Here is a 13,330-nt window from a genome sequence, read left to right on the forward strand (position 1 = left end):
CTAGAGGCTTTGTGTACAATTTAACCAGTCTCAGGTTTCTCCTACTTTCCATTTTTGTGAAGGATTTAAGTGATGAATTGTTATTCATTGACTAATTATAGAAAATGATTGACAATAAATTACTGGAATGAAGTAGTTATGCCTTTGTGTTTACATTCCCCCCCTCTTTTTAATATAGGCAGTGTGCCTCAAAAACTATTTTCATTGCTGCCCTGTGGAGGCCTTGGGGTAAGTAGGATTTCCTTCAGTGTAATAAAGTGGCATAAACATATTATACTTAGTGCTTCAATGGCATATTCGCTGTCTTTATATTTGTGGAATAAATGCTAAATAATGCCTGACTTCATAAGAACATGTTGATATTTTCACTACAGCATTCCAATCAAGTGTCATTTCTATCTCAGGAATTCAGTACAATGTCCTAGGCCTTAGCTAGACCTAAGGTGTATCCTGGGATCATCCCGGGGTCATCCCTGTTCATGTAAATGACACACAGGGGATCCCGGGAGCAGGCAGGGATGACCCCGGGACGACCCTGGGATAAACCTTAGGTCTAGCTAAGGCCATAGTGTGTAATTGTAACTGAATGGCGTATATTTATATATTTGTAATCTTTTAAAACTGGATTTAAACTTGATCATTATTACTAGACAAATAATGCTATTTTAAGCTTCCTAACTCAAGCTGTTAGAACCAAGTACAATATATACTGTATCACATATGACATGTATATGCCAATAGTTAGATCTGCCTTCATTGAGAGGTCGGGTCCTTTCATGACAGGAAGGGCTACGCTCGTGGAAGGTCCCTTCACTTGATATTTGGAGATTCCACTCCCCTACTGCCCCCTGCCCACTACAGCTCACCCCATTCAGCAGGGTCGCTTGACTCTCTGTGTAGTATTTTCTGGTGTGGGTGGAGGAAAGCACACTTCTGCCAGTGCACTTGATCCAGTGTAAATCTCAATCCAACCCTATATATTGTAAGTGTTGAGTTGTATTACATACAATTATATTGTATGTAATATGTGTTACATTGAGTAATTGCTTATTTGATGTGTGTAAAACTTCCTCACACATTTATTATCAATGTATAAACATCCCCATGGTTAAAAACAGACAGATATTTGTCCCACAGAAGATTGCAATCTAAAATGTACCATTAAAGATAGAGATAGAAGAACATGGGGATTTACACATACTAGAATAGAGTAGGAAGTTAAGATTAATGGGATAAGCCAAAGGCCACATGGAAAATGTGAACTTTGAGGAAGGATTTGATGCAAGGGAGAGAGATGGCACCACATGCTTCAATTCTCTAAAGCATTGAGCGAGCATATTCTTGTTGATGCTAGATGGATGTTAAATAATACAGCAGCAGTAGTAATGGTCAAATACCAACAGAAGCTAAATAAGTCTTATCTACACACTCTGAACATTTCTTCTGATGAAATCTTGAAATTATTTCTTAGTGTTGTCTAGTTCAACTAGTAGGCATAAATAAATAAGGAAGAGCAGGCTTTGCGATAATATCATCAGCTTCTAGCTTCAAAGCTTCTGTGGCTTTTGAGTTGTCATTTATAACTTCGAAGTGAACTTGCCCCCAATTCCCTGGATACACTTACAGAAATTGATAACAGACTACCTCTTTTATGGCTCAGAGGAGGCAACACCAATCACATCACTATTGGCAGTCAATATGATTTTTGACATGCAGTAAAAAGCATAAAAGGTTTTGCAGCATTTGTTTAGATGAGGAATGGGCTACCAAGCTGTGCTAGGGCTAAGTTTGGGTTTCAGTCCTGGTGCCCAAGGGACTGCCCTGCAGACAAAAGAGAATTCCACATTTATCTTATAAAATGAGGCAGCTGCCCAATACAGAGAGGCTAAAAAACAAAGAAGGAAGAAAAACAAGCAGAAAGGGAAAGGTCAATGTACAGTGTTAGATCTCTAAATTGGATGGAGCCATGCCGAGGACGATCCAATGTAACACCTTGCAGGAATCCAGGTATGTATCACAAAAGTGTTAAGTTAGGATTAGTTGCAGGAAATGGATTGTGCCAAAATCTGTATCCCTTTTAGTCAGCCTAGTTACCTTGAGCAGATGAGAATGATTTGGTGTGTACTACAAGCATACCTCTCTGGAAATTGGGTTAATGGAAGTGGATCCAAAAGCAGAAGACTAGGCAACACATTTACTATACAGGGATACATTTGTGATACATCATGAGCCAGAAGGCTGTGGTGGCTATTTGGCATGGTTTAGTTGTGCGCAATTCCCATGAACATGGTGGGTGCCAACATGAACTGGCATCGGTTTGAACGTCTCTGAGAAGCATAGTATTCTTCTGAGATTCTTATCCCCAGTGTTTGGGGAAAAGATTCTTGAGAGAGGGGTAAAAAAAAACCTGCACTAAAACTTTGGAAGAAGAAGAAGAAGGAGGAGGAGGAGGAGGAGGAGGAGGAGGAGGATAAGAAGAAGAAGAAGAAGAAGGAGAAGAAGGAGAAGGAGAAGAAGAAGAAGAGACTTTTTATGTGCCTCTTTTTTTATTAATGGTATTTTTCCATTTTTCAACACAATAAATATTTCCCTCACCCCCCTTTCTGCCCCTGTTCCCTCTGTTTTAGATTTTCTCCTTCCCTCTTCATATCATCCTGTATAAGAGTAAAATAATTAAACAAAAATGGATAAATAGTTACATAGAAATAAAAATAAAATAAAATAAACCATTTTTTAAAATTTTGGTATAAGATTTTCAGCTGATTTTTATGGAGGCCAGAACTATTAAAAAGTGTGTGTGGGGTAGGTGGGTGAAGGGTAGAAGGGGAAAAGTGTGTGTGTGTGTGTGTGTGTGTGTGTGTGTGTTTGTGTGTGTGTATAAAATTGAATAATACTCTGGAACCATAGGCTGACCTTTCCTGATTTAAGACAAATTCATAGTAAAGCTAAGGTTCAAGGTACTGTTGTTATGATTAACCTGTAGTGAACAGCAACTAAAGTGGATGTGCTTCTCAACATTGCCACGCTTCATTGATCCTCAGGATTCAGGGGACCTCTTAAGCTTCCAAAGCAAGATGTCAGAGCCTAGGAAATATGGAAACATACCTGAGCCAGGAAGATGTTGTTTAGGCAAGGTTCCAGCCCAAACGTCTGAATGGCCAGTCCAGAGCTTGAGAGTACTTAAGAGCCAGAAAGATGCTCCAAGTTCAAATTCTGATACTTACCACATGGGCAGAGATACACAGAAGTGAAGGTTGCTGGTTCTAGGCCCAGCAGCTCCTGACTCTGGAGGAGCATCCTTTTCCTTTTATGGGAAGTTGTGGAGAAGAGACTTTCATTGTAAACAAATGTGCTAGTCCATGCCTTGGAATGGCAGCAGCCCTGATTATCTGCTGCCACATACTTTGGAATATAGAATGAGATCTCCCATTTTTAATCCACATTTCAGCTGGCAAGTAAAGGAGCATATGGGTGGATTGCATTACTTTGGAAGCAATGTGGGATCTGAAGATCACGGTAGAAGATTCTTGTGGTATTCTTGTGGTATTCTCAGGAATACCAGCAAAAATCTGGTAACCCTGTTTGTTTCATAATAAAAATGTAATATCAGAAGAACACAGTGTTGGGGCATCTTCATCCTATCATATAATTCATCTGTGTGGAGTTTAAGGGGGAAACAACATGCAAGTCCAACTCATAAATAACAATGTTAAGTTTTTCACAATTGAAAAGCATATGAGACAAGCCATTCATTAAGGGCAACTGTTAAGACCTGACCCATATATCTGTGACTCTTTAGTTGTGCCAAAAAGTAGAGAAACATAACGTTTTGATGTACAGCAAAATTATGCATCTGATGATTCCACATGTAAAATTCCACATGGACGACATTTACACTGCAATCCATTGAAATCAACAGGGCTTGTTTAGGAGTGAAAAGGCTGTTTCAGACATTACTTAGGCCCTTCCAGTAAGAAATATTTAGTTGTTCCAATTTAACATGGAGCACAGCCACGCGGTCTAACTTTGGACAGTGCTCACATAGCAGCAGTAACGTTTGAACCCACCCTACGATAGCGGTAGGCTTATGCAAGGGATTCAGCCAGCTCTTCTAGACTTGTGGACTTCCACCAACATGCTCTGGCACTATTGTCTTCTGGGAATGACAAGCTTGTTATTGGCAATCGTATCTTAATGCCACACACAACTCTTAAAGGCAGGAACACTTTGGGAAAGGAATGGATTCAGTTTCTACTGGCTTGCCAGTAAAGGGTGGGGAGTTGGAGGGGCAGCAGGGAGACTAAAGGAAACATATTTGTTCTGGAAACAAATGGCAAAGTGTGAGCCTCTAAAAGCTTTTGTACCTACTAAGACACATGGATTCAGTAAAGAGACCATAAATCAACAGATGACATGACAAATCCGTGGTTTCCAGAATTACTTCTCATTTTTTATGATCTGCTAGATCCACAAAGGTTGTCAACTTTTCTAACTTGGCTAATACTAGTTTCTGCTATTTTTATATTTGTTGCATCTCAATACAACATGCTATTTTTGTATTTATTGCATCTCACTATACACACAACCTTGATACTCACTGGATGACCTTGGGTCACTATCTCTCAACTTGACCTCGTCTCAGGTTGTTATGAAGATAAAAATGACAGGATATAAATGTAATAAATAAATAAATAAATATTTAGAACCTGAGGGTGGCCCAGGTTGTCCCAGGGCTGATAACTTTCTGATGTCCCATGTAAACAGTTTTAGTCCACTGTGACTTTGGCTACTAACTTGAATAGTGCTTTTGTTTCCATTCTTTGAAACTGTTGTTTATCTGTGCTAGTCATGCATTTTTATTGAATTATTATTATTATTATTATTATTATTATTATTATTATTATTATTATTATTATTTCTTGCATGCCTCTCCATTTTGATCAGGGCGGGGAACAAAAATAAATGATAAAATACATAATACTCAATTAAAACATAATATACATTGTTAAAAACATACTAATTTTTAAATCTAGTTTTTAAATGAACTATTAACTATCTTGAAGGTCATTTTGTTGTGACAGAAAGTGTGGCATGTAAATATTTTTTTTTCCAGGCAGACAGACAGGGATAGGTAGATTTTGTGGGGCAGAGACAAGCCACTTTAAGTTAGTGAAGAAATTATTTATGCACACATTCGTAAGCACACTTAACTAGGTGTGTTGAACTTAATGTTGAACTCAATGGGGTTTACTTCTGAGTAGACATTAGGATTGCACTGTAAATCTCCCAAGGCAATTATTAATTGGCTGTTCATTAGTGCTTATTTTCTCAGTAAGAGATACTGGGGCTCAGGTCTGCCTGTATGTTATGCCCTTTGACCTTCAAGCCATCCCACTAATTCCAGGATCTTTCCAGGTGACTGAAAGGCCTATACAGCCATCACTTAGGGTGACCAACTGTCAGGATTTCCCCGGATTTGTCCTGGTTTTTGTTCTTTCCATGGTGTCAGGGGGGATTTTCTATAATTTTCAATAATGTCCTGGAATGACACACCTTCCCCTTTAAGGCTGCCATTAGCATGGCAGGAGGGAATGACATGCTTTCTTGAGGCACGTCATTCCCCCACCCCGAGCTCCAATTGAGGTCTTAAAGGGGAAAGTGGGTCATTCATGGACATTATAGAAAAGTCCCCAATTGGAGTGGATGGTGGTGGTGCAGAATGAAATCCTTTCTCCTCCTCCACTCCAATCGGGTTCTTTAAGGTGGCGAGGGAATAATGTAGTTTCTGCAGGACTCAGAAAGCTGCTTCCCCACACACACACTAGGTGTCCTCTTTTTTGGTTTCCCAAATATGGTCACCCTACATCACTGAACCACCCAGACAACAGGATATTTAGACACTCCCCTTCCCCCCATATACCTAATGTGAGAAGGGGAAAGCAAGACCATGACCACTGCCCTCACTCCCAACATTACCATGCCTCAGCATATGTTCAATGGAGTGTCTAAAAGGGGTGCCTACTATATAGGCACAGCTGTCCTCACGTAGGAAGCCCTTTCTGTCACTCCACTGAATATGTGCAGGTAGGGGTAAAGACGTGCTCATGTCAAGGGTGGGAACATGGGGCATGATCCTGCTTGCTGCTCTGTGTGTTTGGTATACAAGTGGGGAGGGAGCATCTAAATAGCCCTATAATTGACCCAACAAGCTATTCAGCTGTGAGGAATCATGCTGTTTGCCAATACACAAACAGTTGTTTGATGTTGTATCGGGATGAGAGATGCCCATTAGGAAATCATAGATATATCCTTGGTTTTAGAATTCAAGAATGTTGATATAGTGCTTTCCTATTCCAGGCATTTATTGTGCACCTGTCATTCCTCACTCACTGTTGTTTACAGATTCTTTTGGTGACATCATGATCCTCCAGTTTCACTTCCGCTTTTTAAAAGCATTTCCTACGTGTGTGTTTTTTAAGAGTGGGGGAAATGGAGAATTATCTGTGAAAGCAAAAGAAAATGCATTTTCCTACTTGTAATTGTGATATTCTGCTATAGCACAACACCACCTAGAGGTTATGTAGCAGAAAAGCAGGGAAGGAAAATCTCTTTACCTAGAGCTTGGATATCAATTCTTCAATGAAACTGATAGTAGATTCAGTGGATTAACAGCTTTGTGTATTAAAGCTCAGAGAGAGGAATAGTTGGTCTTTCTTTCAGAGACTATTTCTGTGAGTGTGTGTGTGGGTGTGAGTGTGTGGAATATACACATAATGTAGGAAAAAAGTCCAGTAGCTTTCACATCAATAAATGCAAATTAATTTTTATTTAAGCTATCCAGTCTTTCTTTTTTTTAGAACTCCATATACACTTCAGGGGCAGGTGGTTTAATTTTTATAATCTGTGGCTTTGCTTAGGTCTAGCTACGCTACACATGCCAATGACTGAGCAATGTCAGCTGTATTTGGAAAAGCTCACAACCTCTATATTCATTCAGGAAACTCTGAATGAAGTAAATCCATATGTGCTTTAAAAGTCTTTAGACTTCAGAGTGGGACTGTATATTCTGGCTTGTAACGTTGTCATGAGTGATTCTACCCGTTTGAAGTGTTGCTGAAATACGAACAAGGATGCTGCTCCAACTTTTAGTGTAGCTGTATTTCAAAACAACTGTTACTGCTTTTAAGAAGCCATCAGATGCACATTTTCCCTTTGTTACCTACATATATATATATATTGTATGTGGTGTCATGTTGATTTAAGCTTCAGAAAATTTCCAAGGTTGCAATCCTATGCATGTTTAGACAGAAAGAAGTCCTACAACTCCCAGCATTTCCTTAGCCAGTGGCTGGGGATTCCTAGAAGTTCTAGGTCCTTTTTCTGTCTAAATGTATATCGGATTGTGTCCTAAGGGGCACAACAGGCCTGGTGACAGCAGGCAACATTTTGGGCAGCTGCTGAGGGGCTACCATAGCTGACAACACTGCCCTGGGCCTTCTTTTCCGGCACTTTGATTAGCAATGGGCAGCTGTTATTGTAATTTTTCACAATGCCCTGAAGTGATGCTACAGTACTTTGGGACACTGTGGCTAATTACAATAGTGACTGACCCAGGCTTATTGATGAACACAGCTACTGCCATCGCTGTCTTCCTCTGGGCCCTTCATTCTTCCTGTGTACCTAATGGAAAGGAGAGAAGGAGGAAGAGAAGGAGATGAGGGTGAGCACCACCGCCACAAAGGACTGTCAAACCTGGAGCAGGCCTCAGAGCAGAAAATAAAAATTGTAGAGATGAGCAAAAGCCCAGAGGAGGAATTCTGTGGATAAATTAATGTACCTCAGTTTGGGCCACAATTCCTGATGAATGTCCAAAGGCCTATCTAGATTTCATCCGAATTGGTCAGAACTAACCAGAATCCTTATGTCTCCACTAGGCCTAGGAAAGGACCCTACTATGCCTTTCAATACCAGTTGCTGGGGAACATGAGTGGGAGACTGCTATAATTGTCCTCATCTCCTGATTGTGGCTTCCCATGGGCATCTTGTTGGGTACTGTGGGAAGAGAATGCTGGAATAGAAAAGCATTTGGCCTGATTCCGCATGGGTCTTTTTAGGTTCTTAAAGCTCCTTGTCCCTTGTAGCTGTTTTAATACATGCATATAATGTGTAGTTTGTGCCCATGGACGTGCACAGCACATTTCATTAGGGTGTGCACCCGGGGAATTAAAATATATATATTAGGTGAACGTTTATTGAATACTCAATCATATAGGACATTGTTTTTATTCATTCATTTATTCATTAAACACTGTAGACACTGATGTCCTACACCGCGTTCAGTTTGCCTGACTGTGAGGGGGCCGTTGCAGGTGAGGGGTGTGTAAATGAGGAGACACTGGCCAGAGGAGGGGCCCATGAGATGGCCTTTTTGAAGCGCGGCTCCAGCAGAGTGATGGTGCTCTCTTAGAGGCAGCAGTTCTTTGGCGCAATGGCCTGTTCCTGCTGCGACTGGATCCCTACTCAATTTGGTGCTTATTGCTTGAGACATTAGGGCGTGCCTGGGCACACCCTTTGCGCACGCCTATGTTTGGGCCATATGTAGGACATATGATCCCTGTGGAAATGTGACTGGCACCTACATTGCAATTGTTTTACTGCCAGTTCAAAACCCTTTTTGTTTGCCAAGGCATTTTAATTAGTTGTTCTTGGTCCTTTCTATTGTATTTGGTGCCATTTTTTCTATATCATGATGATGTGGATTTAGTGCTTTCATTGTATTATATATCATTCTAATAATATTTTTACACTGCCCTAGTATTTGCAAGGATGAGGAGTGGATTTAAAATGTTTTAATAAATAAAGATGTTGTTTGTGTCATATAATGTGTAATTTGTGCCAGATGCATGCCAAATACATGCATTTGCGTATAATATGAAGTTCGTCTTATGAGTTAGAGCTTACAGGGCTTTTCAAAGTCTTAACTAATTTAAGGTATTTATTTCCTGTAATGAATATTCCAGGTAGTATTTGTACCCATACAAATATTTTATCAAATATTCTATCAAAGAGCAAACAGCAGCTCTAAATGCAGATGCACACACACACACACACACACACACACACACACACACACACCAGGAAGAAACAAAAGACAGAGAGCAGCAAAGTAAGTTTATTAGGAACATCCGTGCTTGCCAGAAAAGTGAACATAGCAAAGGGTAAGGTTGATTTTCTTGCCTCTGGCTGTGTTTTGATGTGTGCCGGTTGTATGCTGGCTCCTTGTGTGTGTTTTGCTCTATGCTGGATTTTTCATCAGATTTTATGGTCCTGGTTTTTCTTTTTTTTAATGTTCGTGTATTATGTTGCTTTTTCTGCATTGCCCTGAGCTATTAAGATAAGATGGTATATATTTTTTGAAAAACAAAAACGAGTGCTGTGAAAGGGTTCTTCAGCAATTGTTACGGCTTTTCGCTGGTTTGCGCAGTGCAATAGCAATCTGGAAAATTTGACTCACTAACCACAATAGCCCAACAGAAAGAAAATACATATGGATCACCCAAACCAGAACGAAGGCGCAAATGAAATATGCTGTGGATTCTGTTTGCGTGTATGGGACTAGGACGTTGTAATTATGGGCCCCATTTCCACCCTGGAGCATCTTTTCCATATAGTGCCATTTTTAAAAACACCCTCATTGTTTACAATTGCCTGCAGTTGTATGCACTGGGATAAGACTTGAAGGCATTTAGGCCTGGTGTGTGTGTGAGACTTCCTCAAAAGTTTAGGCATTTGTATGCATGTCTCTATAGATTTTTTTAAGTGTTTGAAAGAAATGAATAAGAACGGAGGCCGGGGGCTGGGGGGAAGAAACGTGAGATGAAAGTAAAACAGGCTGTTTTACACAAGAGAGCTTCACTGAGCAAAGTGCTTCCAAATGCTTCACAGTTCAAGTAGCACGGGAGAGGCGACAGGTGCAGCACCTAGCCTCATAACGAAAGCAACAGGCATTGCATCATGGTTTGTTTACCTTCATAAAATCATAGAACAGTAGAGTTGGAAGGGGCCTATAAGGCCATCAAGTCCAACCCCCTGCTCAATACAGGAATCCACCTTAAAGCATACCTGACAGGTGGTTGTCCAGCTGCCTCTTGAAGGCCTGTAGTGTGGGAGAGCCCACAACCTCCCTAGGTTACTGGTTCCATTGTCGTATTGCTCTAACAGTCAGGAAGTTTTTCCTGATGTCTAGCCTGAATCTGGCTTCATGTAACTTGAGCTCATTATTCTGTGTCCTGTACTCTGGGATGATTGAGAAGAGATCCTGAACTTCCTCTGTGTGACAACCTTTCAAGTACTTGAAGAGTGCTATCAGGTCTCCGCTCAATCTTCTCTTCTCCAGGCTAAACATGCCCAGTTCTTTCAGTCTCTCTTCATAGGCCTTTGTTTCCAGACCCCTGATCCAGACCTTGTTCTAAGTCAGCATTGTTCCACTGTGGTTTAACCTAGAGAAGTCAATGTACTGTGTTTAAAAGCACACACGTTCAGTGATGTTGTCTGAAGATACACATTAACACAGTCACTTATTCAATCATTAGTATGTGACTCAGGCCTACACCTTGAGGCCTTCCGGGATGGTAGTGGGGAGGATCTTGGGCTTTCCAGCTTCTGGGATCATCCCCCAGGGTCCAAATGCCAGTGTGTCATCGTGGAACTGAAGAGGGATGTTCTGGTGTGGTGTTTTTTTAAAAAAGAAGAGACGTTGCGCAATTGTGCGGGTGCGATCCTGCGCCAAAAGTAAGTACTTTTAAAACAACAACAACTTGACACCAGAAACAGCAGAGAGCCATCCCGAGGATGGCGAAAATGCTCCCCCCTCACCTACAATGGGCATGGACTCCCCCCAGAGCTCTGTGCCCGGTTGCTCAGCCTCACTACTCACAGGGAGGAGAGGAGACCCGGGAGCGAGCAGCACACCCCCTGTGGATCTCCGGGTTATCCCAGGACCATGGGAAAAATTGGGATAAGTGCAGTGCCATTTATACTGGGACAATTGAGAGGTCATCCCTGTTTGAAGCCCGGGATCACCTATGTATCATTTGGACGCACAGGGACGATCTCAAGCCGACCCTTGGATAAATGGCTGGTGTAGATAAATGTCATTGCGTGTGTGCTGCATGGTATGAATGCGCAAGAGTGTAAATCTGGCCTCAACGTTAGAATCAGATATAGACAATGCACCATATTTACGAAGATGCTGTTATGGCTATTGCATGCACCAGGTGCACTGCATTAGAACACCATTAGCTCCGAAGTAACTCCTATAAATATAAGAATAGTGATTCAGACTGACTATCATTAACACTTACAAAATAAATTGTTTGTAATTTCTATCTGCAGGGTTATTGCTCTGCAGCCCACATGAGAGAAATGTTAAGCCCTGAGGAAAATTGTGGCCATGGGAGTCCTCTCCTCTTATTTGCACAACTGTTCCCATTCCACTGTCCAAAGGACAAAGCTGCCACCTGTGTTAGCTGGCAGTGAGACTGAGGAGAAAGCATAGCACTGGGTTTCCTCGACAGTTGGGCCCCTGAAACAAAATAAAATGCTTTCCCTGCCTATTCTTACTGAACCATTTCTGATTCATACTGATATATATATATATATATATATATATATATATATATATATATATATATATATATATTAGGGCTATGACCCACAATTGCCTTTTCTTTAAAGTGTTTGCTGCTGCTGTGCCTTCCTTTTAGTATGTATGAATTTCACTTAAACTTTTGTTCTGGCCTTCGCAAAACCAATTATTTCCTCAGAAGTTAAGGCTGTGTGGAATATATGTTGCATCTATCCCTATGGCCTGGTGTCTAACAGGCCCATAACTAGGCCAGCTCTGGCCTATGTAATACTGTTTGTAATGCGAAATCTAAACAGGGAATGGCAGTGAGGCATGACAGGAATGTGTTTCCATTGGAGAAGTCAGTGTAGAGAAAAAGTATAAGCAAAGCCATGTCCAGAAGGCCTTTTCAGCTGGCCAAGACGGAAGACTAATGTTATTGTACATTGGCTGTCACCGTGCCAGCCCTCCCTCACTGATTTGTTTTCTCTTATTACTCTCTCTCTCTCTCTCTCTCTCTCCTTTCTTCCTCCCTACCCGTCGCACCCCGCCCCTCTGCTAACTGTTTGCTCAGGTGGACAGTGACACCATTTGGAATGAGCTGCATTCGTCCGGTGCTGCACGCATGGCTGTTGGCTGTGTCATCGAATTGGCTTCCAAAGTGGCCTCAGGGGAGCTGAAGGTGAGGTCTGGGTTGCATTGTGTGTGGGAAAACTAGGGGGAAAGCTGAAAGCGATGTTGTTGTTCTGGGGTTGAAGGAAGGGGAGTGGAGAAATGAGAATAGGGAAGATGGTGGGTCACTAAGGTGTGGTAATCTAAATAGCCTTGCTTGGTAGTCAGGAGATTACTCAACGCCTTCCAATTCACCAGAGATGGTTTGGTTGCCAGTATACTACAATATTATTACAATTATTTTACCACAGAGTCAATTGCACAACCATTGTCCATGTTAAAATGACTCAGAGGATGTACAGATCTGGCATACTGTTCTGAAATTCCCTTTTGAAATGATTAAAAAAAATCTTATTGAGTTGTAAATATAGCCTTAAAATGCCACCCAAAGCGAGGAAAAGTAAATAATAGACCTGCGGGCTTTGAAGAAAGAATGATATTGTTGATTAGAAGGGTAATGATGCAGAGTATGCCTTTCCGTCAAACAATCTCAGACTTCCCCTCTGTGTTTGAGCTTCCTTTCTACATGATCTGAAAAGAATGAGGTACAAAACCCAAATTATCCCCAGTCTAAACAATTTGTAAAACTTGCACACTTGACAGATGTTGACATTTTATTTGATATTTTAACAACCCTATTTTAAAGGAAGACCATGTACAGCCTGAATGCTCAGATACCCCAATAAACATTCTTGGAAGTAACACATCGTCAGTAAAATGGTTTATGAAAGTTTTAGGCCCAGTAGCAGTGGATTTCACACAGTGACCAACGTCTACGTACATAGTTAAGATTTGACAGAAGTTATACGCATATCATCTAATACCAATTTAGATTAAGGCAGAATTTATCTATAGTTGTCAAATCTGAACTATGTACATAGAGTTTGGTCACTCTGTAAAATCCATTGCCATTTGCCTTAAAACAGTGTGGGGGGAAATAAGCAGTGAGAATGTGACCGAAGTGATATTTAATACCATTTTAGATTAAGGCAGAATGTATCTATAGTTGTCATACTCTCACACATTAATTTT

General features: G+C 41.0%; 1 protein-coding gene across 1 annotated transcript in view; it reads left to right on the forward strand.

Annotated features, from left to right (window-relative positions):
- LOC134413411 (histone deacetylase 5-like) overlaps positions 1-13,330 on the forward strand; it is a 168,745-nt gene that overhangs the window by 23,505 nt on the left and 131,910 nt on the right. Inside the window, exons 4-5 of the mRNA XM_063147590.1 lie at positions 183-228; positions 12,201-12,308. Of these exons, the coding sequence (XP_063003660.1) occupies positions 183-228; positions 12,201-12,308 (154 nt within the window). The remainder of the gene's footprint in view (positions 1-182; positions 229-12,200; positions 12,309-13,330) is intronic.

The sequence above is a fragment of the Elgaria multicarinata genome, chromosome 1 (genome assembly GCF_023053635.1).
Source record: "Elgaria multicarinata webbii isolate HBS135686 ecotype San Diego chromosome 1, rElgMul1.1.pri, whole genome shotgun sequence".
Classification (NCBI taxonomy): domain Eukaryota; kingdom Metazoa; phylum Chordata; class Lepidosauria; order Squamata; family Anguidae; genus Elgaria; species Elgaria multicarinata.